The sequence below is a fragment of the Sander vitreus genome, chromosome 8 (genome assembly GCF_031162955.1).
Source record: "Sander vitreus isolate 19-12246 chromosome 8, sanVit1, whole genome shotgun sequence".
NCBI classification, from domain to species: domain Eukaryota; kingdom Metazoa; phylum Chordata; class Actinopteri; order Perciformes; family Percidae; genus Sander; species Sander vitreus.
The window spans coordinates 22652892-22680358 of record NC_135862.1 but is presented as its reverse complement, the minus strand read 5'-3'; the positions used below and the strand labels follow the sequence as shown (position 1 = coordinate 22680358).

General features: G+C 41.5%; 2 protein-coding genes across 6 annotated transcripts in view; one reads left to right on the top strand and one right to left on the bottom strand.

Moving 5' to 3' along the window:
- The window catches only part of LOC144522431 (excitatory amino acid transporter 2-like), a 31313-nt gene extending 26649 nt beyond the window's left edge, over positions 1-4664 (top strand). For both annotated transcript variants that reach the window (XM_078257502.1, XM_078257503.1), the window contains exon 11: positions 1253-4664. In XM_078257502.1, the coding sequence (XP_078113628.1) occupies positions 1253-1324 (72 nt within the window). In that variant the 3' untranslated portion in view covers positions 1325-4664. The remainder of the gene's footprint in view (positions 1-1252) is intronic.
- A 6141-nt stretch (positions 4665-10805) lies between these two features.
- On the bottom strand, positions 10806-26701 carry cd44b (CD44 molecule (IN blood group) b). Of its 4 annotated transcripts, none has more exons than XM_078257499.1 (8): positions 26267-26701; positions 18830-18995; positions 18049-18212; positions 17870-17917; positions 13068-13436; positions 11572-11661; positions 11342-11420; positions 10806-11144 (listed from the first exon to the last, which is right to left on the bottom strand). In XM_078257499.1, exons 1-8 carry the CDS (start codon positions 26331-26333, stop codon positions 10931-10933), a joined length of 1197 nt encoding a protein of 398 aa, XP_078113625.1. In that variant the 5' UTR covers positions 26334-26701; the 3' UTR covers positions 10806-10930. The 4 variants fall into 4 exon arrangements, with proteins under 4 accessions (XP_078113625.1, XP_078113623.1, XP_078113627.1 ...); XM_078257497.1 differs by having other exon boundaries at positions 13068-13439; positions 26267-26700; XM_078257501.1 differs by having other exon boundaries at positions 18070-18212; positions 26267-26699.
- Positions 26702-27467: the final 766 nt, after the last annotated feature.

Sequence of the window (27467 nt, the reverse complement as noted above, 5' to 3'; positions counted from 1 at the left end):
TACATTCCCTACATATATACACGTCTACCACGCTGTCAGTGAGTCATTCCCAGTTAGTTTTTTTTGCATTTTGACACCAGCTATTTTTGCCCATTGTGAAAACTGTGTTGTGAAATTGAAAGCTGTGAAGTAGCTCCCGTAATGTAAAAAATAATGTGCTTTAAATTCCATCTTTGAATGTAGTCGAGGCTTTTAGAATAATATATGGGAGTTCAGAGTGCTTGTTCCCTGACACACACACACACACACACACACACACACACACACACACACACACACACACACACACACACACACACACACACCCTGGTGGAAAAGGTCTACTGATGAGCCTACTCATTTATTAAAGGATGAAAGGTGTTGCCTAGCAACGTTGGCAACCTGTCACACAAGTAATCTGTCCATAGTCAAAAGTTATATCCTCCTTTCTAAATCTATATGTATTAACGGACATTTATATCTAAATGTGACACAAAAGCTTGCGATTTCCAGTATTCACCATGACTTTCTGTTTTCTGCTCTGTTTTGCTTGGAAGTAGTATGACTCACATTTCTAACCCTTTTCTCAAAAACGCAAACCACTGTAGAGAGCATGCAAAATAGCTCAAACCTAACAATGCATTCATTCAGTAGTGTGTGTACCTTGTTTTCAATGTAATCCGTCTATTTTGCAAGTATTTATTGTATTTTTTACTGCCTGTTTTTGGATATCATAAATAATGTGGTCTGTTCCCAGGTCAGTAAAGGAAATTCCACCCTTAGGACTATCATAAGCATGATCATCAGTGTTCGTACAGAAGTTCCAGTATTCCCCCATAGTTTTTTGTATTTAGCAAAATAGCTATGATACATAAGAGGCAGTGTTTTAATTGCCAAAGTACCCACAATTACAGACAAAAAATGTCAATGTTATAAATGGTATCCTGGCTTTACAGTTATAAAATGTTTACAGTCATGTGTGTTATCTGAAAGGTTTACCTCAACATATGACTATGAAAACCACGACATAGCAGAATTGATTGGTAAAGTTGCTTTTTTGATGGCATAACGAGCAACAAATAATAGTCAACAATGCTTCATAAGCTTTGTAGCCTGATTGACCAATTGCAAGATTGCTTGGCTAAACCGTAAGTGGGAACACTGAATCAACACTGAATTACTTTTGATCCAAAGTTTAATAATGAATGAACTGTGTTTTTTTTTGTCTGTGCCTTGGATCAACTGTTTAGATTGCCCTGCTAACTGCTTACAGGTAACCTCAGCCACTAACGGCTCTGCTGCGGAGTGCACGCTTGTTGAGGAGGGACCATGGAAACATGAATAATGGCAGCACAGAGATCCCCTGCTCCTGGGCTCCACAAGCTTTCCTATCTGGTGATGAAAAAGAGTGAATGAAAAAAAGTCACACGAACAGAACTACTAAAATTGTTTGTTTTTTTAAATGTAGTTTAGTTTTCTTTTTCTTTTCTTTTTTATTAGTCCCTTTAACGGTTTTTGTAACTGTCTATCTGACTGATATATAACACTAATTCACTTAACCGTGAAATGATAACAGAGGCATACTTTACCTGTTAGAGTACATTATGTCCGCATAGCAGATACTTGCACAACATACTTCAAGGCTTGGGGAGGGAAGGAAGAGAAAAAAAGTTAGATAAGCTATTCCTAGCAATACATCTGTGCTCTACATTTATAAGAGAAGGTATTAAAATGAGAGAAGAAGTGGCTGTGTAACATGGGATGTACTGAGATCATCTTCCATGTTTCATCCGGGCGATTCATTATTCTAATGCCAGAGGATGAGTGGGAGTTAAAGCATTAATCATGACACCCAACGTAATGTTTGAACGTAATGTTTGAACTGAACTTCCCTGCTTGATATCACTGTCAACACCATCAACATTTGCGCATAAAGCCACTTCTTTTCCCTGTCAGCTCAGTCTCTCATCTAAGAACACAGATTCTCAAACTGTCAGAGACTTTAAAATGCATCTGACTGCATTTTCCCTGTATTACCCTAGCCCTGAGCTCCAGCAAACTGATAAAGGTAGGAGGCAGGGAGAACAGTAATGAACAGTAAAACCACACTGAGCCTCAAAACATAAAAGCACAGTCACAGTGGAATTATAAAGCACAAATCATACCATGGATGCCATTTTTATCCCCCTTTCGTTTTCCTTTTTTTGTCTACTGTAAAGGAAAGGGACTTTGTTTTCTTTGTGTCACCTGTGGAGTGAAATATAAAACTTGTTTGTGTGTGTGTGTGTGTGTGTGTGTGTGTGTGTGTGTGTGTGTGTGTGTGTGTGTGTGTGTCTGTGTGTGTGATAGAGAGAGAGAGAGAGAGAGAGAGAGAGAGAGAGAGAGAGAGAGAGAGAGAGCTGGGGTTAAGAACATGACCAAGTCAATTGTAGGGACCAAACAGGCAGAAAATCAATCAACTCACAGAGGCCCTTGAACTGCCTCCATGACGTCACTCACAACACATTTTTCAGTTTTCTAAAATTGATGTCCATAAACTGGCTGGCACAGCAGCTGGTATATACCACATTTTCTGAGAAAGCCTAAAAGCTAAGAAAACCACTACCCGAAATATGAAATTTTATACTGTCCCTTCCTCCAAAAAAGAACTTTGCTGCCAATGAAATTAAAAGAACATCTGCGACAAAATGATTATTGTAAAAGTAAACAATAATAAATCATTGACAAATCTAAATAATTTGTAGCACAAAAAAAGAGATTATATAGAGCACAAACAGAGTGACAGAGCACAAATAAAGCCAATGTGTACAATTTTCATGCACATTCCAGTCGTTCCATGTCGACACTGATCATGTTCCAAGTTTAAAATGTAAATGGTGTTTCCATTTACATACATAAGTACAGCAGAAGACACTCAGGCATGTTTACTCTTTTACAGAACAAAAATGTCGTAATCCTAAAATGTTTACTTGCTCACTATAGAGCTTCAAAACAATGGCCTCCTAACAGCACAACTTTTGAAAGCGTTACAGTACTTTTATAATATGATAATATGCTGGAGAGGGAAGTTTCCTAGCACATACAAGGAAGCATACACATAGGCCTATTTCAGACATTCCAGTGATTGAATGATGCTCAATCCTCCTGCATACTCTTTGAAAGCACAGACACAGTTATTACTGACAGAAACAGGAACATAAAAAAGGAAAAAGAGACACAGGAAGAAGTAGTGCAGCGCTCAGCTATCAGAAGGATTCTTGGCTTGCACAAACAGAGACAGATCATTGATAGCACACTCTTTCGTGAGGCTTACCAGCTTCTTGTTTAGGCAGACCTTAAAGGGTAAACAACAATATATTTTAGCCACCAGAGCTCAAGACTGTTTCTACAAACCCTAGATGCTGCAGCTGTGTTTTTTTAGGAAAACTCAGAACAGATCAATGGACACTTCACATGCATTATGTCAGAATGTTACCAACTATCAGGTAATAAGAATATATATTCCTCTCATAGAACCAAATGGCTTAAAAAAAACAGAAACAAAGCTGGACTACTGGCTGTTAATCTTTTTTTGTCAACCTGTTGAGTGAGAGGTGAGACTTCTGTGATGTGGCTGTGGATTTGATTTCTTTATCAGTATTGTGTCCTTCTCTCCTGTCTTGTTTCTTTTCATGTGTGCTTAATGACAACCTTGCCTTGAAGATGTTCACTTTAAACAAATGCCAACCACAAATGCCAATTAAAGTAACTTTAGGAAACTTAACATAACAGCTAGCACAGCACTCTGTCCTTTAGACGTCTTTTACTTTGCTTTTATTTAGCTTGGCAAACAGAGGTGTGCTTTGATACAACATAGAGCACGTTTGGTGTTCTGCAGTACACGCTGCACAGACTGACGCACACCATACACACAAAAACAAGCACACACACACACACACACACACACACACACACACACACACACAAACACACGTTAATATTTTTTTTGCCAAATGCACACATAAAAAGACACACTCTTAAACCTCGAAGGTCACTACATTTGTAACTGTAATCAGCAAGCTGCAGAGCACAGCACTGGTGCCCTAATGGGCCCTTTGAGCCTGATATTTTGAGCTTCAGGAAAAGAAATATTCTCTCCAGTTAGGAGACAATGCAGACCATAGTGTCATCGATGGGGATTGAGTGTTGGACCACTATTATGTTCAAACTCACGGTTTTAGAAGCATGGATAAAATAAAAGTGATGATTATTTTTTTGCACCACCATCTTAAAAGCATGATATTTTGAAGTGCCTCCTTGCACTTTGTGTATATATTGTAGGTAACAGATGTTTTTTTTTTGTTCCTTTTGTTTTCTTTTGGGGGCATTGAAATGGTATATAGGAACATAGTTTCATTGCTGTGACATTTTTAATGTAATCCTTTAGAAGAAAATTATATCATATATGTCCTGAGTAAAATTAGATTAGACAAAATGTATAGAGAGGAAATTGTGTAATAAATTGCTTGTTTTTTTTTAATTCTCTAATAGCTGTTAACTAGTTGTTTTACTTACCTGTCACACACCAATATATAAATATCTTTTTTTTATCTAATGTAAGCATTTTGAATGTTTGTTCCATGAAGATATAAGCAGTCTGCATTCATTTTCATTGTACATAAATAAATATATAATTGTTCTGTTCAGTGGCGATGCAGAATTTCCGGAAATTACAGTGATCCTGAGGCAAAGACGCTGGTTGCATGACAAAGAGAAAGAAAGAGAGTGAGAAAGAGAGAGAGAAAAAGAGAGCGAGCAAAGTTTTTGGTTGAAAAAAGGGGGCCAACATGAGATATATTGGTGGTGGAAAATGACTATGCTAAAAATTGCTGTAAAGAGAGACAAAGCAAAAGGTCACATTTGTCCTGTATGTAGGATAGAGTGAGGAATCAAACACATCCTAGTAGTTGATTTGAGTGAAAGAACAAACATTAGATGTATTCAGATGCCTGTTACAGTATAAAGCAACATTCCTCAGGTGACTCATCTGAAGCATTTTTTCTTTTCAATGAAGAAAACTGGCTTTAGTCTTAGGCATCCTTGTTTACCTGGTGCAAGTGCATTTAAAGCTGCAAGACATGGAATTCTGGATCTTTGAGATTCTGCGTTACCCTGTCTACATGCCACATATTCACACATTTGACCTCTGACGTGCCATCAACTTAATGGAGGTTTATAGAAATCCCACTTGGTAAACTGCCTTTACTCCACTTGCCTTTTTTCGCTTTCTACACAGAAACCATATACACACACTGGAACTTGCTAAGCTAAATGGTATCGATGAAATGGAAATTGATTGACACTGTATTTTAAATTAAAGAGCCAGTACATCTTCAATCTTGTCCTTTTCTACTGCATTGTGTCTTTTTGAAGAAACTCCTAAACAGAGCTGATAACCTGTCTCACTCCTGCCTACAACGTGCTTTCCTGATCTTACTTTTCTAGGCCTTTCCTCTTTGTAAAGCTGTTGTAATTTTGATGTAAAGGCAGAGCGTATGTGTGGGGGAGATACACTATTGAGAAAAAAAAGACATAAATACTTTCCTCCGTCTATGGTATACATAAAAAAAGCTGTTTCTACATATCAATAAGTGTTGTACCTTTGGTGTACATATACAAATATAACTAATAAATGTTGATTCATAACTAAATATTTGCTTTTTGACTGTGAATTTTTACATCTTGTCACAAGACTGTCACACACACACACACACACACACACACACACACACGCACACAAATACATTTTTCATGTCTGTTTCATTCATTCATTATGAGTGCCAGACAGTCAGGACAATCCCGTCACATTTTACATAGAGGACTATTAATAGAAACATTGTTAAAGCGTCGTTGTGACGCAGGGGTGCGTCCTTAGACTGCCGAGAGTTAAGTATAAAAATAAAAATGTGCACATTATCGAGGTGGTGGTCCAGTTGAACTTAAACAAGAGTTAGTATGACACTGTACCATTAACCAGAAGGACATTTGTTATTAATTGGATATCCAATAGACAATTTGACAATAAAAATATCTAAATGACAGTGAAAAACATACAGTAGTTTCTACATGTGTGTATGCACTTGTCAAGCATCATTTTAGCTTAAAAATAGTTTTGCTAACAAGTTGTACGTTGTATCAAATTAGACAAAAACTAATATGTTATATGTCCTTTATTTATACAGGGAACTATCGTCCAATACAATACAAAAACTGACTAAGTGCATTGAACAAATTAACGACTGGATGTGCCAGAACTTTCTTAAATTAAATGAAGAAAAAACTGAGGTGGTTGTTTTTGGAGCAAAAGAGGAACGATTAAAAGTCAGCGCTCAGCTTCAAAAGACAATGTTAAAAACAACAGACAAAGCCAGAAATCTTGGTGTAGTCATGGACTCAGACCTGAATTTCAACAGCCACATTAAGACAATTACAAAGTCAGCCTATTACCATCTTAAGAATATATCAAGGGTTAAAGGACTTGTGTCTCAGCAGGATTTGGAAAAACTTGTCCATGCTTTTATCTTCAGTAGACTTGACTACCGTAACGGTGTCTTTACAGGTCTCCCTAAAAAATCAATCAGACTGGAGTCAGCTGCTCGAGTCCTCACTAAGACCAAGAAAGTGGATCACATCACTCCAGTTCTGAAGTCTTTACACTGGCTTCCAGTGCCTCAAATAATTGATTTCAAAATACTTTTGCTGGTTTATAAATCCCTAAATGGTTTAGGGCCAAAATACATTTCTGATCTGCTGCTACACTATGACCCACCCAGACCTCTCAGGTCGTCTGGGACAGGTCTACTTGTTGTCCCCAGAGTCAGAACTAAACAGGGGGAAACAGCATTCAGTTTTTACGCTCCACATATCTGGAACAAACTCCCAGAAAACTGCAGGTCTTCCACAACTCTCAGTTCTTTTAAATCAAGGCTGAATACCTTGCTGAATACCTAATACTTTTTTATGTTGCCTTTCTTTAAATAACTGTTCATTTCTTATACTGAAGTTGCATTGTCGAAACTGTATGACAATCTATATAAGCTTATAAAGAGAATTAAAAAGTAAGACCGGTGGGACCAGCCTGTTCTGGGAACGGCAAGGATTGCGGGTGGATTACATGTATAGAGCAACGGCTTATACATTATCCCATACTAGCAGCCTAAAATCTCGTATTGTATCTGCTTTTATATTTGAACTGTTTTTAACTGCTCTTTAATGTTTAATTTCTTACTGCACTGTAACTTTTATTCTCGTATTTTATCTGTTTTAAATGTTGTAATGGTTTTTATGTAAAGCACTTTGAATTGCCCTGTTGCTAAAATGTGCTATACAAATAAAGCTGCCTTGCCTTGCCTTGCCTTATTAGACAGTTAACCAACACAGTTATAACCTAATTAGAGACGATACACCTAAATTAGAAACTGCAGCATTAGACCCAAAATAAACTGTAATTAGAAACCAAAAAGCTACCAAATGCTGCTGTAGACACCACTTAATGCTACTAACCTGGGCTTATGACAACTTAATTAGACAACACAGGCTGTAATTAGACAAATAAATCACATGTTCCTTCTAGACTGTACGCTCTACTCCCATAATGACACCAGACCATTTATGGTAATGCTGTGTCACTATCCAACCTCAGTAACATTAGGATACGTGTACGTTTTGTTGCATAAATGCTCTATATTCATGATGCATAATTGATAGATTCATGATTGATTCCATACTTTCATGCAATTAATACATTATTTGAAATTAAAAATGTAAATCTGAAGTACAGGAATATACTAATGTATAACAGGTAGAAAATGATCATAGGCAACTCAAAGGGCTGTAGCCACAAGTGCATAGTCCAATGTTTATAATTTCACATTTCTGTCCCCAAAACGGAAAAGTTCTCTCTTCGTAGCACTACGACAGAATTTGTTGATGAACTGTATACTATCCAACGTGAGCGGATGTCTTTCACTGGGCTCTGCTAATATGTATTCAAAGTTATAATTATTGATGTCTGAAGCCAAAGCAGAAAGTCAAAGAGACTAAGCTAAAGTGCGACCGAAAAATGAGCGTAACCTCTTTAAAGGTCCGTATAGCAGAGGGGAGCTGCAGATTCTTTGATAATTCTCTATTCATCATCATGTGCGCCACCTCTGACATTGCACATCATCTTTTTGTACATTTAACAAATATTGATTATAGAACTTAAACAGAGTATACATTTGCCCATTGAGCAGTATACCAGCATAATGCCAAGTTCAAAGTAAAATTCAATGAGCTGATCCACACTGGGGCATTGAACTGGACATCTGAGTGGAAATAGACCCATGGCTCCTTAACGCAAGGGAATGCAAACATATTGCGAGGGAACACGAAACATATTGCGAGCTAACGCAAATGTAGTCCCTGTGACTCTTTGGGGGCTCCGTAGATGAAAATATTGGCCTCATCAGGGCAGAAAAAATGAAACTAAATAATGGTATTTTTGATAAACAATCATGTCTTTTGTATATGTATATATATATATATATATATATTTATACTTTTTATGATGCAGGCAGTGGAGACTATATATATATATATATATATATATATATATATATATATATATATATATATAGTCTCCACTGCCTGCATCATAAAAAGAAAAAGGCTAATGCAAAAAAAAGAGAAATAGACGACAAAATGATGTAAATAGTATTACAAAGAATGCATGTTCTTCCCAAGATCACAATCATTGACTACATATTAATCATTTGTGATGGCAGCATTACGTGTGAGCAGCTGCTTTAGAACAGTTATGATGAAGCGCAGTGTTTACTAAATGCATGTTAAATAAGCACTTATTGTGCTCTTTTCAGTGCTTGTCAATGAAGACAGCTTGACTATACATGCAGTTTAACACTGTATGGAAAGATGCCATCTAAATATTTCAAAATGGCCGTCTTCATCTCAAGTCTTTGTTTCCTGTGTTAACGTGTTCTCACATCACGACCGCGGTGCCATGGAAACCTCACTTCCTCTTATGTGGGGGAAATGTAACCACTCACATCTTACTGTCATGCCATTCACTTGCTCCTTTTTGTCTTCACACATACAGAATGATCAGTTAATGAGCTCACCACATTCCTGCACATCTCTTTCTATACACATTTATTTTCATTCATGGCTTTACAAATCTTTTCAGCAACATCTTTTGTAAATGTATCATAAAACCTGCCTATACTAGTACTAGTACTGCTACTTCTCCTCAAAATTAATCGTAAGAGAAAAGAACGGAACAAGTCAGATAAAAAAAAAAAAAACAGATCGCAATCGCTGTACGTATTTCAGCTGATACAGAAAAACAGGAAGAATTAGCTGTCACAAAGGAATTAATATTGGTATGACACAATGTATGCTCTATTTCAGCAATGATAAGGTCAGTAGAAAAATTGCAGCATTTTGTTTACATGTGTGAAATGTACAGGGAATGGCACAGTGAGGCCTTGGCAGGCACACAAGCTTCAGTCATCACACCCCTCCCCCTCAGGAGCACATAGACGACATTGTCACAGCCCCTTTCTTATGAAGAAACCTTTACATTGCATGTGTTTACAGCACATGGGCCCCCCATTATCATATGTGCTATGTAGTTTAGCATCTAAAGCTAGGCCGCTGCCAGTCACTTGTCACGGTTGAGTTTAAATCTTGCTTTCAGAAAATGATGAATTTATCACATTTTGTCTTTTGCTCTTTCTTTTTTCCTTAATCAATGTACACACTGTGTATACATTATGTACACATCATCTTTATCATTCTACTTATCCTCAGGATAACATCAGGAACTTCATAGCATAATTGTTCCAACCCAATATAAAGGTATACCATATTAACTTAACTGACATAAATGGTGCATCAATTGCACAGGTTTGGATGCTATACATCAAATTGATTCATACAATATCCACTCCACTTTTAACTATTGCAAAATCCATTCACTGAATTGTTTACCTCTGTTTTCTAATTAAATAACTCTCAAAACATTACACATTCCTTTATTTAAAAGGGATACAAAGCCCCTTTCTACCAAACAACATAAAGCACTGGCAGCTATTGCTAAGGCATTTCCAAAACATATACTTTATATACAGAGACCAAGAAAAAGGGAATCCAAACTGCATAAATTAAGGTAGCGACATCCCCAGTTGTCTTGAAAATGGAAAAATCTAACTCCAGTCCACAGGCAATGTCTGAAATATACACAATGTTACAACAATAAGCAATAAAAAGACATGAAATACATGGAAAACATCAAAGGTCGTTTTGCTCCAAATTATTATTTTTCTATCTGTAGTATCTCCAATAAAATAGCCCAGTTCTCATCATTGATTTATTATTCCCTATTTAGGCTGAAAGGACCTTTAATATAGGATTCACCAATCCTATAAAAAAGAGAATCATTTGTCATCAATATGTTCTTCACTTCACCACCCTCTCCCTTTAAAAACTCATGTCTATCCAGCCCCATATCATCACCAAAGCATATAACTCACAAACACAAATACACAAAACACATTCACACACCCTGCTATGCACCAATGCATAATACACTGCCATGCATGACACTCTTTGACCGCCATTCAGTCCTAGCTAACCTGGTACACCAGACAAACAAAATGCTGCACATGTTGGTTTGAAAGACCTGGTCCCCACTGAGAGGCCACAGTTTCACACCCAATACAATACTTTGTACCTCAGTTAGACAATCTTTCTAAATAACACACACTACACCCTTACTCAGTGTCCATCCAGTGAGTTTTTATCCCCAATGTATGGAGACCCAACCCCCATCTGTCTAATCTCCCAAATCTCCTCACTTTATCCCTCCCTATCCTCACCTACTCTTTCCTGTCTGCCTCTACACTCTCCTCTCTCACGCCAGCTGTTCTTTATCTGGTGACTCCTCTAGCGTGATGACGGTGAACTCCTCTGTGTTGCCGTTCTCCTGGATCTTCTCCTTGTTCATGAGGGTCACCATTTCCTGCTCTCTCTCCTGGGCGTGGGAGCTGGATGCTGATGCGGCAGCCCCGTTCCCTTCGCCGCTGTCTTTGGATGTGCTCATCAGGGTCTGCTCTTTGCCACACCAGCTGCAAGAGCACATTCAGACATTTATTTATTATTGATTTCTTTTGTTGCCATCCCCCAATCTGCAGCAAAATATGTGAAAATGGGAACACTGACTATTGACTACTGTGCAGAGTAAGTTTAATGTATAGTATGTCTAAAACATGTGACATGACATTTTTAGTGTAAGATTTAGAAAAAACAGCAAGCAAAGTCACACCTCTTTCTTTTGGCAACAGCTGCGCACACGAGAAGAATAGCAGCAACTGCCACAATCACTCCAATGATTACAATCCAGTCTGGAGGGAGAAATAACAAGCCATGAGCCAAAAGACTTAAAGCTGAGTCAGAAAAAAATAAAGAGTGGACTCCGACACTATTCCCAATTAATTTGACTGTAATCAGTATGCACTGCATGGTCGTGAGGTGTGAATTAAAGTGGCTGCTTACTTGATGAGCTGCTGCTCTTATGTTGATTAGGCTCAGAACCACCCGGACCCATGTCCTGACCCTTGTCATTAGGATGTTGTTGTTGTGAAGCTGCATGTCAATAAAACAACAGGTAAACATCTAAACCATCTGCGATACGGGTCATTCACTGACATATTTAACTCAGCAGCACCCACAAAAATAAGTTTATTTAAAACACTAAAAACTAGATAAATAGATGAAATAAAAAACAAGATGAAATATTCAAATGTATTTGTGGCTGTATAATGGAGAATATCTTTCACTTTAAATTGCCTTAAATTGAATATGCATTTTTTTATACTCTTTGTGAGGCTGCAGGTTTTGTGGCACCAGATACTGCAAGCTACATACTAATTTGTTTTCCCCTTTGTATAAATCTGTTATTTCAAGTCCCATTTTTGACAACTGATTTGATTTAAAATTAAATGTATATATATTTCAGTGCCTTCAATACACAGTTTGTTGAATATGCTGAGCCTGATTGTAATCCCTCTTAGGGACATAGAAATAATGAATCCGTTCCACAGCTCAACCTAACACAAGGGGGCGGCATGTGTTCTAAAAGTTACTTCAGTCCTCCCAAAACCTGTTGCATCTGATGCCAGTATGTGCTGATCTGTGTGTTTCCATGCATTTTAATTATGAATAAACTCAAGTATCTGCATTTTCTATGATTAAGTTTTTGGATTTACAGAGGGCAGACAAAATAACAGGAACATTGCAGTATCACACAATCCAAAAATGACTATGGGGTTGAATCAGCACTCATTCTTTCTGATACTGTCTCCACAAAAACTGAACATTATCACTGTAGCACCATAGAGGTGCTTTTTATTGCATGGCTATTATACAGGAATGCATTGAATTGTCAGGTGTTGTTATTTCAACCATATTCTGAATACCATAGTGAACACACGTTCTTGATTTGTAGCAGTTCTGTGTGTGTTTGTTTGTTTGATTACGTTAGCCGACGTTAGCAGACGAGGCAAGCAAGCTAGATTGTAATTGACGTCTGTAAATTGCCTGTCGTAATGTTATGTAAGCATGACATGTCTAGCAATCTTCCACCTGTTGGGATCGTTCAATGTGAATGTTGGTGCGAGGCTGCTAAACTAACAGCTAACCTAACGTTAAATAGTTAACGCAGAAAGGTGGAAAAGTAGTTTTTGTAGGCCTTATTAGATCACAGACAAGGTAAGGTACCATAAGTAGAAGTCAATGTGCTTGGTTGGGAGACCTAAGTATATGACTATTTCAAATGCAGGATAACCCATATTGGCTTTCCTTTGAAATGTACCCAGGACGAGGCATGCTATGTGCAGTGCTGACATTTGTCCGTTTCAGGCAGGCTGCTCGTGCCGCTGCTGCTGTCTGGTGTTGAATAGTTTGAATTGTTTAAAGAAAGGCAACATCAAAAAGAAAGATCTTCAGCCTTGATTTAAAAGAACTGAGAGAATTAGTATTGTTTTCTTTACACTCTGTCGTGGCATCAGCTCCGTTAGGCTCCATTTCCCCTTTCTGTTTCTCATTTTCGGTGGGAGGTTCAGGGGTTTCAGGGGCTGTTGGAGATGCTCCCTCCTCAGGTGGGATCATCCCAGATCCAGTGGGATGGTCGAACTCTGCTTCAAAGGGGTCTTCTTCACCAGCATGTAACTCTGTGGAAACCTCTGTCTCCACAGAGGTGAGAGCAGTGGTGGCTTCCATCACATGCTCAAGAGCATCTTCCCCAGCGGCCACCGTGGGGTCAACACCCTCACTACCAGAAGCATCCTCATGTCGTGTTTTCGGAGTGGTCTCGTTTTGGCCCTCTGCTGGTGTTGGGGCCTGAGGCTGTGGTGAGGATTCTTCTGATTGGAGAATAGAGAGGGTCATACAAGGTTACAATCATGTTTTGTAAGAACAATATTTCTTAGCAACATGGCTGTATCTATCTTTTTTAAGATCATTTTTGGGGCATTTGTAGGCCTTTATTTGGATAGGACAGCTTAGACTTAAAAGGGGAGAGAGAAGGGGAATGACCTGCAGCAAAGGGCCGGAGGTTGGAGTCGAACCTACGGCCACTTCGTCGAGGAGTAAACCTCTACATACGGGCGCCTGCTCTACCAGGTGAGCTAACCAGGGGCCCGGGGGTATCTATCTTGATATCATTTCATATCAGTGTTCTGAAGCCTGATTATATTTACTTCTGGGATTTAAACTTTTCATATTTCAATTAATCCTATCATCTTGTCAACATTAACGTAGTCCGTTGCCAATGAAAATTCAGCCGGATGTCCGTTACCTTCCGCTTTCTTTGTGTTGAAATTTTAAACTCCGGTGGATTCATGAGGACTATGGTTAACTGCTCCTCAGATCTTTGCATGGTAAATTGAGACAGCTAGCTAGACTATCTGCCAATCTGAGTTTTCTGTTTGCACGACTAAAATAACTTTTGAACGTGCATGTGTTCCACCAAAACAAGTTCCTTTCCAAGGCTGGCGACGATTGTGATCGGTTTAAAGAAATGCCAATAAACCAGATCACGTTTTCCTGCCATCCCGGAATGCTGTGTGGACTATCCAGACCCTCCTTAGCAGCGCTGTGGAGGATGGTCTGGCAATGCGAGACTAACATTAATGCTACAATAATAAAGCATTATAACACAAAACACATGCATCCATCCATCCATCTTCATCCGCTTATCCGGGGTCGGGTCGCTGGGGGTAGCAGCTCCAGCAGGGGACCCCAAACTTCCCTTTCCCGGGCCACATTAACCAGCTCCGACTGGGGGGATCCCGAGGCGTTCCCAGGCCAGGTTAGAGATATAATCCCTCCACCTAGTCCTGGGTCTCCCCCGAGGCCTCCTCCCAGCTGGACGTGCCTGGAACACCTCCCTAGGGAGGCGCCCAGGGGGCATCCTTACCAGATGCCCGAACCACCTCAACTGGCTCCTTTCGACGCAAAGGAGCAGCGGCTTTCTACTCCGAGCTCCTCACGGATAACTGAGCTTCTCACCCTATCTCTAAGGGAGACGCCAGCTACCCTCCTGAGGAAACCCATTTCGGCCGCTTGTACCCTGGATCTTGTTCTTTCGGTCATGACCCAGCCTTCATGACCATAGGTGAGGGTAGGAACAAAAACTGACCGGTAGATCGAGAGCTTTGCCTTCTGGCTCAGCTCTCTTTTCGTCACAACGGTGCGATAAATTGAATGTAATACCGCACCTGCTGTGCCGATTCTCCGACCAATCTCCCGCTCCATTGTCCCCTCACTCGCGAACAAGACCCCCAAGGTACTTGAACTCCTTCACTTGGGGGTAAGGACTCATTCCCTACCTGGAGAAGGCACTCCATCGGTTTCCTGCTGAGAACCATGGCCTCCGATTTAGAGGTGCTGATCCTCATCCCAGCCGCTTCACACTCGGCTGCGAACCGATCCAGTGAGTGCTGAAGGTCACAGGCCGATGATGCCATCAGGACCACATCATCTGCAAAAAGCAGCGATGAGATCCCCAGCCCACCGAACTGCAACCCCTCTCCACCCCGACTACGCCTCGATATCCTGTCCATAAATACTACAAACAGGATTGGTGACAAAGCGCAGCCCTGGCGGAGGCCAACTCTCACCTGAAACGAGTCCGACTTACTGCCGAGAACCCGGACACAGCTCTCGCTTTGGTCGTACAGAGATTGGATGGCCCTGAGAAGGGACCCCCTCACCCCGTACTCCCGCAGCACCTCCCACAGTATCTCCCGGGGCACCCGGTCATACGCCTTCTCCAGATCCACAAAACACATGTAGACTGGTTGGGCATACTCCCAGGCTCCCTCCAGGATCCTTGCAAGAGTAAAGATCTGGTCCGTTGTTCCACGACCAGGACGGAATCCGCATTGTTCCTCTTCAACCTGGGATTCGACTATCGACCGAACCCTCCTTTCCAGCACCTTCGAGTAGACTTTACCGGGAGGCTGAGAAGTGTGATACCCCTGTAATTGGCACACACCCTCTGGTCCCCCCTTTTTTAAAAAGGGGAACCACCACCCCGGTCTGCCACTCCTTAGGCACCGTCCCAGACTTCCACGCAATGTTGAAGAGGCGTGTCAACCAAGACAACCCCTCCACACCCAGAGCTTTAAGCATTTCTGGACGGATCTCATCAATTCCTGGGGCTTTGCCACTGTGGAGTTGTTTAACTACCTCAGCAACCTCCACCAGGGAAATTGATGCCAATCCCCCCTCATCCTCCAGCTCTGCCTCTACCATAGAGGGCGATAGTCGGATTTAGGAGTTCCTCAAAGTGCTCCTTCCACCGCCCCTATTACCTCCTCAGTTGAGGTCAACAGCGTCCCCATCCTTACTGTACACAGCTTGGATGGTTCCCCGCTTCCCCCTCCTTAGGTGGCGAACGGTTTTCCAGAAGCAACTTGGTGCCGACCGAAAGTCCTTCTCCATGTCTCCTCCGAACTTCTCCCACACACGCTGCTTTGCCTCTTTCACGGCAGAGGCTGCAGCCCTTCGGGCCCTTCGGTACCTTGCAACTGCCTCCGGAGTCATCTGGGATAACATATCCCGGAAAGACTCCTTCTTCAGTCGGACGGCTTCCCTGACCACCGGTGTCCACCACGGTGTTCGTGGGTTACCGCCCCTTGAGGCACCTAAGACCCTAAGACCACAGCTCCTCACCGCAGCTTCAGCAATGGAAACTTTGAACATTGTCCACTCGGGTTCAATGCCCCCCAGCCTCCACAGGGATGCACGAAAAGCTCCGCCGGAGGTGTGAGTTGAAAGTCTGTCGGACAGGGGCCTCCTCCAGACGTTCCCAATTTACCCGCACTACCCGCTTTGGGCTTACCAGGTCTGTCCAGAGTCTTCCCCCACCCCCTGACCCAACTCACCACCAGATGGTGATCGGTTGACAGCTCCGCCCCTCTCTTCACCCGAGTGTCCAAAAACATATGGCCTCAGATCAGATGAAACGATTATAAAATCGATCATTGACCTTTGGCCTAGGGTGCTCTGGTACCAAGTACACTTATGAGCATCCCTATGTTCGAACATGGTGTTCGTTATAGACAATCCATGACTAGCACAGAAGTCCAACAACAAACAACCACTCTGGTTTAGATCAGGGAGGCCGTTCCTCCCAATCACGCTCTCCATGTGTCTCCATCATTACCCACGTGCGCATTGAAGTCCCCCCAGCAGAACTATGGAGTCCCCCAACTGGAGCCCCCATGCAGGACTCCACTCAAGGTCTCCAAGAAGGCCGAATACTCTGAACTCTTGTTTGGTGCATATGCACAAACAACAGTCAGAGTTTTCCCCCCACAACCCGCAGGCGTAGGGAGGCGACCCTCTCGTCCCACCGGGTTAAACTCCAACGTAGCGGCGCCAGCCGGGGCTTGTGAGTATCCCCACACCCGCCCGGCGCCTCACACCCTGGGCAACTCCGGAGAAGAAAAGAGTCCAACCCCTATCCAGGAGTATGGTTCCAGAACCAAGACTGTGCGTAGAGGTAAGCCCCACCAGATCTAACCGGTAGCGCTCCACCTCCCGCACAAGTTCCGGCTCCTTCCCCCACAGAGAGGTGACATTCCACGTCCCCCAGAGCCAGCCTCTGCTGCCCGGGTCTGGTCCGTCGAGGCCCCTGACCTTCACTGCCACCCATGTGGCAGCGCACTCAAAACACATGCAGATGAACATAAACATGCATGTTGAGTTTTATGCTCAGACATCCCCCATACAGTATGACAGCATAACATGTATTAAATAGTTGAAGGCAAAACCAGTTTTGGGAAATCTGAGCCCTCATTAGCACTCAAGGTGGTCATAAAAAGTAACCCAGCTGTCTTGTTGTCTAGCCAGAGACGATTTGGGTTAGCTCTATGTCCCACCTCTGGTAGCATAGCTAGGAGCTGAGAGGATGTTGGTGTCGACTATAGAGATGAGATCATTAGTAACTAGACCAAGGTGTTGTCTAAGAGGTTTTTTTTTTTGTTTCTTTGCTTACCGTTTTTCATATGCAGAGGGTTTGGGCATTCTGCACTAGGAGCTTTGTTTCTGGTCAATTCCACGACAGATGAATATTAATACAGTTTCAGTTTCATCTTGGAAATTCTGCATGCTTTTAAATGTTGACATTCTGGTTGGTCTAATGACAGAAACTGCTTTTAATTGATCATTTTGAGCTTTGGTTTCACTTTACTCTATATTAGCGCTTAAACTTTTGATATATGGTGGTAAACAGGCACTAAACGTATAACAATAAGGTGAGGGTGAATTGCTATATTGTACTAACCTGGTGCATCTGAGGGTAAGTGTCCCAGACAGTCCTTCTCAGGCTCAGCTGGCACATGGGGGAACAGGAAGTCAACGTTACCAATATGGAGAGGCAAATACCAACAGTTCTATGTGATGCAGACTGTAAATTTACATGACAGTGTCAGCTTTGGACTGCACTGATAAAGAGCAACTCACTATTTCCTGTGATATAGTCACCTTTTTCATCATAGCAGTAGGCATCAAAGAGTTCGTCAGAATTTACATGTGAATTAATAATGAAGCCAGTCATGTTCTTTGCACAGTTTTCATGGTGTGTGTGTCTGAGGATAGCAACGGTCACATTACTGGTCCAGCCGTACCTGAATGGACACAACAACATTGTTATTAGAAGAAATATTTTGACATTTTGAATGCTATTTGTCTCGAAGTAGCCAGGTCTAACAGTCATGTTAAAAACCAAAGTAATTCACATTGCTCAGAGAAGTAGACGGAGAACTCAACGAACACATTTCAGATAGTTTCCTGTATTGGAAGTCTACCACATGACAAATGTGGGGTATTGTGTTGTAAAACTGGAAGACCTGCTTCCTCTTATCTGATTTTACATCTCTTGATGAAATGCACCCAATGTGGACGTTATCACTCCCTTCAATGGGTGTTATCAGTGGTTTCGAATCGGGTGAATAAAGACACCAAGTAAAGTTAAAGTTCAATTGTGGGATTTCATTATGATGTCTGACTATAAAAAAAGTATTTTCTGTGACATTTTAGAACTAACGAAGATCCAGAAGGTGAAATGGTGAAAGATGTGCATCAGGGCTCAACTCAGGGCTTCTGAGAACATCTTGAGAAATTTGGGGTCTATAAATGTTTCGTCATGTTTTTTTTTTGTTTTTTTTAAAGTCTTCAGGAAATTAAAAGTATTGTTCACCAAAATGAATACAAATAATTATTAAACAAAAGTTTGTGCGTTCACCTGCATGTTTCCATGCTTTTATCATAGGCCTCTACTACTTGTTCTGGACTCGCCAAGATGCTCCGCAGCTGCTCACACACCTTCTGAGCCATGTCAAAGTTCAGGGAGTGACGGCTTGCTCCCTCAACAAGAAATACCCTGGCATAGCTGCAGGTGAGAGAATTCACTGTTGGGACAGAAAAGGAAAAAAATACAGGTTCAGTGTCTTACATTTCATTCATCACCATTTTACCATTTCACAGTATATGGGTGTTGAAGTAGCCTGCAGGTTACTGCGTCTGTCATTGCTTATGTTCTTTTTTTCCACTGTAGCACTTGAAATGTTAAGTCCAAATCAATTCTAGCCAGTAACAGGGTAAAATACATGTACAATCAACATGTTATTTCATTTTGTTTATGTCTTCAAAACTCATATAGTTTAAATCATATTTAATGGCATAGGCCAAAGACTACAGGAAGAATCCAGATGCTGTGGGTTACATAATGAGAATTTATTTTTTGTTCTTAAATTTAAGTATGATTTCCTGACAGAGAAAACCCAGCTATGCACTCAATTCAACTACCATATTTTCCATTCAGAAGTTGCAGTTACTGATTTTTAAAAGACACACTGATGGTGCACATGAATACTTAAAATGTAGGCTAAAAAAATCTTGATTTATACATGTGCGTTGTCTTTTTGCATCATGTCGAGTCATGAGACGAATGGTTTGTTCAGATGAGTTCTCTGCAACATCATAGGACAGGCAGCATCTACAGTGTTTAGCCCCCAGGTCTCGCTAAGTCTTTTTTGTTCAAAACAAAGTGTGCAAACAAGTCTTTACATAACACTTAGAGGCAGGGAAGGATAGACAAAATTATGCAAACACACATACACTGCATGCTTTACATGCCTGGCAAAGAAATACTCAATCCTGCCATCACAAGTACAAGTTTCACTACACTAACTGACCTCTTTCTCAGAAGTTTTAGCCCAAACAAAATGCCACCAAGACGCACACAGTCTGTCTCTCGTGTGTTGTTCAGCCTATTTGCTGACTAAAGGAGAAAAGGACTAAAGGAGAAACCTCAGGCAAACGACTTTCCCTTGTTGAAATGAAAACAAAAATGCAAACTAGGCCTAGCAAATGAGTAAATGAAAAGGCAGCATGTGTATGTGTACACATGTAGAGCACAAATGTCCATTAAAAAAAGAATGTAATGGTTGGAATTGCCAAAAACTAGGTTTCAACACCTGGGGCTGTTACTGATATGATCAGGGGATCATTTGCATGTCGAAATAAAAGAGAGAGACACCACCTGGGAAGAGTCTTGCGATATGGGACACACATCCCTTGCACTGAATATTTACCTGTGACTTTGTCTTCATGTAGTGATCTTTGCATTGTTTCCCCCTCCCGCATAGAAAAGCATCTAATCTCCAGTATATGTGCCATTGTTGGAGTAAATGGGAAATAGAAGAAGTCGTATTATAGACCCGGAAAATTTGATCAGGAAACTGATGTGTTCGTTCTGTGGAGGCTTAATAGATAGTTCTGACTAAAGTCCTAAAAACAGGCACGTGTGGCAACATTTTGTGCCGCAAGACTTTCAATACTCATAACATAAAAATGTTAGTGCAGTAAATTGTACAGCACCTGTATGTGTCATATCCTATTGTGTAAAAACAAGAACAATCTGCATGAGCGACACCACAGATATGTGAATGTTTATTGGAACATGCTCTGTTCATGCACAGAAGAAACCAATATCTGTACATCTGTTTGGTGCTTGTTTAAATATGCTATGGTGACAGATGCACGGGATGTGAAAGTTGTCTAATGCAAAGTCACCCAGCAACACCCAACTTGTACAGGAAATACCACACAACATATAGTGTCGTTTTAAATTGCGGAGCACCATGCGTTGAAGCCTCGTGAGCAGGAAAACCTGCAGTCACTCCTGCTACACAGTTTTTAAACAAATAAAGCAACCGGTTAAATAAAGTAGCTACCATGCCAATTCATTTGATCTTATAGATTAGTCTCCTGGAGGACCAACACACACAACTAAAGTGTTTGGGATTTGTAAGAAATGTGTTAAAAGTTCCCTATGGTTTCTCACCTGGACAATGTTACACAGTTTCAGGGCAAAACATAAAATATGAATTACAAGAAGAAGAAGAAGAAGAAGACTAAAGTTAAAGGAACAAATCATGTCCCCCTCCCCCTTTCTGAGCTGCAGTTAAAACATGTAAAACCTCCTCCCTCACAATATATTGGTTTTGCCAAAAAGTCCAGTTATCCCAATTACAGATATTTATATCCCAACTGGGTACGATACAACATATGCCTCAACTTTTAAGTCCCTAAGTATGTAGGAAATTTGTGAAATTGCGATTAAGTTGCTATGGAGAAAGCTGACTTCAAAGTCTCTCAAAGACTAGATATGATTTTTTTTTTAAAAGTCCCTCAATTTTTCCACTGGCTGTTATGAGTAAACAAAGCACTAGCAGCAGCAGGAAGTTTAGCTTTCTGCCCGCAGTGGCAGTTGGATGACAAGAGTTAGTGCCAATTTTTGTCAGGCAGTTTCAGTTGTTTGCTTCTCTCTCTCTCTAACACACACACACACACACACACACACACACACACACACACACACACACACACACACACACACACACACACACACACACACACACACACACACACAAAACTGAAAGAACCTCAACACATGCTGCCACATGGCACAGTGTCCCTGAGTGTAAATGGGTGAAAAAGAAGACAGTCCTGGCCTTGCAAACCTGCCCGGAGAGATCAAAGGGAGCACAGCTTACCATCAGTGAGCTGAAAAAGGGGGCTGACATGAATCTGAAGAGCATTCATTAGTATGCAGAGAGAACGGTCATGGGTGTCTTTATACAGTTGCGAAGCCTGCTATGCCGAAGCACTGACTCTCCCAAAGGCTCCATTGTGATATAATAGTGTTGAAACCACGGATACTGCAAAGTCTGGGCGTACTAAACCTGAGAGAAAAGGAGCTTTAACGCAGTGTCTTGCCAAAATCACCAGCTGCTCTAGAAGTAATAGACAAGCCTCTCTCCACTCTCACTCCACTTTCTCTTCCCCCCCTTTCTCCTTTCTCTTGTTTTCTCTCATTACCCTCTGTTTGTCTTTTCTATGCCAGCAATAAAGTACAAATTACCCCCTGCATGCAGGTGCGCAAACACATAGGCTGATCACAGATGCACATGCACACACACTTGAACGTTGGCTGATCATTTCCTGAGTCATAACCTTTGTAGAGCATGGAGCACAGCAAGAGACCCAGTAAGCATAAGCGTGTTTTGATATTAAGATTAATAACACACAGAAAACATTGGCTTTTTTATTATCCTCTTATCTGCATTTTTCTCTTTCGTCTTGTCTTTCTCAGATACACCTTAATGAAAATGTTCGCACTAACGTTTCTCATATCGTGCAGGAATCCCATGCTAGAACAGAGAGTCTACTGTATATGTCCCACTGCTACTGTAACATCCTTTTAGCCATAGTTCATCAGGTGGTTTGGAGAGAGACCTTGTTACATTGCCACTGGTCACAACAAAGATCCACCGGGCCAATAGGACAGGTGAAACATGAGATATGGTGCAAAAATGTTTGCGCACATACACACACACGCACGCGCACACGCACACACGCACACACACACACACACACACACACACACACACACACACACACACACACACACACACACACACACCACCACCACCACAACATTACCTGAAAGTCACAAGAAGTCTCTCTTTCTATGGTGCCATTTCCTATCTTACCATCTCCCTACACCTCCACCCATTATATACATACACTTACACTACCTACACTCTTCAAATAAAACCGGCATGTGCATGCTTTTTCTATTTCTTTTTAATAAACGTTAACCTTTACTGTAAGCTCTCCCCTAAATTAAAAAGATCCAAATAGATGATCTGTGATAAGAAGTTTGACCTCCAACATGCAAAGACATTCCTGACACTGCAGAAGTATTTCATTGGCTGCTTTTTGTAAGCACTATGATCTGTTCAATTCATCATGTACGCATATTTTCATGAATATCTGTCTATTTGCTGTTATTCTTCATGCAAGGGTTTTAAATAATGTTTTGTATGACTGAATTTTTTTAGGATTTTGGAGCATACCATTAGCCTATGCTTATTCACTGGGAGGCGGTTAGCCTAGCTTAGCACACAGACTGGAAACAGGAGGAAACATCTACTCCAGCTCAAAGTTCAAAAATATGCTAAACAGCACATCTGAAGCTAGTTTTTAACACATTTGTTTAATTCATACACAAACAGAAACTGAAAAACAACTCTTTGGACATTGCCAAGTTAGTTGCTTGCCTCTGCTTCCAGTCTTTATGCTATAGGGCTAAGCTAACAACCCCTTTGCTCTAGCTCCACATTCAACATACCAGCACGAAAACGGTATCTTTTCATCTAATTCTCGGAAAGAAAGCAAATGACTTTTTTCCCAAAATGTCAAACTATTGCTCCTTTATCTATTACATTAAGTCTATATATAGAAAACTATGGAATAAGGGAACTGTTCCCTCCATCTACCTCTTCCCAACAAGCATTTTGTGCTTAAAATCAAGTATGGATCCAGTATAATCTACTGTTATGCCTGGTGATACAGTGATTTGGGAAATCCCTGCATCATGCAGGAGGATATGTGTACATTATAGAGCTCTTTCGGAGCAGTTTTCCCATAGACACAAAGACTGTAATGTATGTAGAGCTCAACAGTGCAGTTCCAGAAGAAAAAATACGATTGATTTTCTCCATAAGGATTTAGATTATCAGCCATAATGTCTAAATCATCCAAGGTAGACTGACCATGAGCTACGTGGTTGTGAAATAAAAGCTTCTGCTTCTGTAGAAGCTAGAAGTCTGTATGAAAGCAACATCTCTGATTGGTCCAACTCGCTATTACCATAGAAACGTTTACCGTACCCGCAAAACCGCGGCTAGAGCGAGCTTCAGCCATTGAAGTCTATGATAGTCTTGTACCTTTGCCTTTTTTGCCGTTTTCAAAATGTTTTTTTGCACCAAATCAAATGTTTTTTGCTCACTATTCATCTCGTAGCTGGTTGGCTTGGTTCCAGACTTAAAACTCTATACATAAGCAATTTTTGAAACGTCAATGAAACAATTGAATGGGGAAAAACACTTCCGGAACCAGAGTCGTTAAAAAAGTGGGCCAAAACTTTTGGACCAAAACTGTTGAGCTATGAGGAGGGAAGGCAGACAGAGGGAGTGTGGGCAAGGAGCATAAAACTCTCAAAAAAAGTTTAAAAAAGTAATTAGAAGGTTTAACAGCACACAAAGAGATAGGACCCCCGCAGCCTAAGGGTAGTTTAATCAGTGTCAAACGAGAGGAGTTATACAATATATTGGTGCAGGGCCATTCACCTCCAGGGTGGTTGGTTTGCAGAGGAGGGTACATTTGCTAAGGAAGGCAAACACGTGTCTGAAAGTCTCAGGTGGCAGGAGATGGTACTCAGAGCCTGTACAGGCAAAAGCCCTCTTTGTCAGGGCCCATTCCACAGGGCCCCTGATCACCCCTCACCTTGAAACATGACACGGGTGCATGCAGGAGGGGTCGTTACGCCAAGGAGGCAAATACGGACACATTTCCAGGAAGTTCAGCAGTCAGGTTGGCCCGACTGCATGCATTTCAGTTTGTGTGTGTGTGTGTGTGTGTGTGTGTGTGTGTGTGTGTGTGTGTGTGTGTGTGTGTGTGTGTGTGTGTGTGTGAGAGAGAGAGAGAGAAAAAGAGGGACTAATCCTCTGCATAGAGGAAGCAAGACTCTGTTGTCGTGTTGAAGTCTGTTATCGCAGCAAGTGGACAATCTGCACTTCTAAATAGGAAACTCAAAAGACAAGAGCACCAGCGTACACATCAGATAAAGTTATTAGGAGTTTTGGATGTGTTGATAGTTCTGCATATCTTGTCATTCAGATCACTGTTAAATATGTTACGTTTGATTCAAGAAATTGAGAAATGATCAAATTTGGATGGTCATCACAGATAAAATAACTCTCATAAGTCTCGCTTACTGAAATATAGAAGTGCAGTAATAAATTTGAATCATCCTAAATAAGGTTTTTGTTAGACTTTAAATGGAGGAAAATAATTCAATTAACTACTGGGGGGAAACATTTGCCAGTCACTATGGTGGTAGAGATACCAGTGAACAGTCAAATTGCCTTTCTTTCCAGACATTTATTTGTTGAATCATACATGTTCATAGATGCTATTGGTGGGCATACAGTCAGTATCATAAAAAATCTCTCGGTTAAGTCCACAAGTCTGTACGTACTGCTCTTAATGACGTACTTCAGGCTAAACACATCCACAGGTTTTAGGTTCAAAGACAACGTCTGGACCAAAACGAGATATAACCACCGCAGGACACTACTAGCCAGACACCAATTACTCTCAACACTCATACATGGAGATACATACACAAACACTCACAACGTCTCAGCACACAAGGTGCCTTAAGGGGGAAAACACATGATGAAGCACAGTGGGAGGGAGGCTTTCCATCCCCTTATCCTCTTCCCACATACAGTGCACATACAAGCTGTTTAGGCAGTCTCTTATTTGCCTTTAAATACTGGTCAAATGTATAGCTTGATGCTGATTGTTCTTTGGCGCAGTGCCAGAGGGAGTCTTTGCGAACAACCCCACCACCTTCTCCCAAGGGAGTAAGCCAGACGAACCCAGACCTGTTTGATTCAGTACCAACTTCACCTCCAGAGATGCATTGCTCTGAGCAACAAATCCAATCAAAGCCTTAAACAGAAAGCACATATGAAAGAAAGACAAAGAGAAAAATAGGGAGACATGGGGGGGGGGGGAGCTAGAGCGATTGTTGAACATCCTTTGTGTCAGAGAATAAAGCATTAAGCGTGGCAGCACAGACTCCAGCTGTATCAGCACAGCATGGAAGGGGAAAAAACCCCTCTTTTTCTGCTTCTACCTGAAAATGACTGCTTGTGAAAAGCTACACTGATCATCCAAAACCCTGATTAATAAGGTTCACTTCCCAGCGTGTGAATGTGTGTGAGACAGAACACAGTGAGCAGGAGCTACTGTCTCCTTTGTGTCTGTCAGGAGTCTCAGTCTGCCAGACGTAAGCCTGTCTGTGCTGGTGTAGCACACGCTCTCTTGCCGGCATCTACTCATCCATTCTACAAGCAGCAGCAGCAGCAGCAGCAGACCATAGCTTCTTTCTTTCACTCTCTTCTCTTTACATGAATACTCACTCAAACAAGGCTCAAGAATGGAAAAAATACAGTCAACCAGGCACAATTTAGGCAGAATAAGGTTTTAAAAAATCCCCAGACAAAGAGCCATCCACTGGACAAAGGCACATTCCCCTCACCTTGAAGTTGTTCAGACCTGGAGGAGGCCAGTAATCCAAAGGTGACCCCCAAGAGAAGTGTCCACATCCTGGGCAAAGCGTCTGGCGTTGGCTGGGTAAGTAGCTAGAAGTAAAGGTGTGTAGCGGTTCTCGGTTCTCGTGTGGTCCCGTCTTCCCTCTGCCAGGAGTGACGGGTGGTGTGTGTGTGTGTGTGTGTGTGTGTGTGGGTGTGTGTGTGTGTGGGTGTGTGTGTGTGTGTGTGTGTGTGTGTGTGTGTGTGTGTAAGCGAGAGAGAGTGAATGAGTGAGAGAGCAGAAAAAAAGAGAGAAGAAACCTGTCACTGTGGAGGGAGTTGCTGTGAGTGTCTGGTAGCTGCTGGAGCTGACTTAGACTTTGCCCTAACTTTTCTATTCTCTGCCTGAAAGACACACAGAGACTAGTGGCACAAGCGCAGAAGGGCAAGAGTGGTTCATGTGAGCACACACCCTTCTGCCTCTCCCACACTTGCCCCACCTCCCCTCCCACCCCACCTCACACAGCCTCTCTTTTCCTCTCTCTTTCTCTCCCCTCTTCCTGCCTCTACATTTATTAATGGGTTAAGGAGAAGGTGATTTCTCCGTCTGTCTGGCTGCTTATCCTCATCTCCCTACTTCCATACCAACCCCCCCCCCCCCCCTTCCTCTTTTTATGTCCCTGACAGCAACAGTTTCTGAGAGCCCATCTGGTCTTTTGTTCAGTCCTAACTCCATTTTCAATTTATCCAATGTTCTTGTCTCTGCTCCCTTGCACTGTCTTTCTCTCTTGCTGTATGTCACAGTGTGATCCTGTGCCACCAATTCAAAGAGGTCACTTCCATTTCACAGAGACACACCTCATCCTCGAAGCTTTTATAGATCTGAAACATTGGTAGAAATGTTTGCACACAATTCAGATCTGTTATAGCCGCCTTAATCTCAATGCACTGTTTGGCCAACATACAAACATTCATCAGAGTAAAAATCTATAAGATGCCAAAGCAAGCACCAGTAAAGAGCAAATTCTTTAAACATCTGCCTACTATTAGAATGACAAAAATGATGATAAGAGTCCCCATCATATAGAATTATGCTCAATTCTATCTGCAATATCTCAGCTTCCATCACGAAAAATTTGCCTTCACTCTGGTTTCACTTCACCAGGTGACGGATGGAGTCATCTCAGGTTTCCTGAATCTCTTCAACGA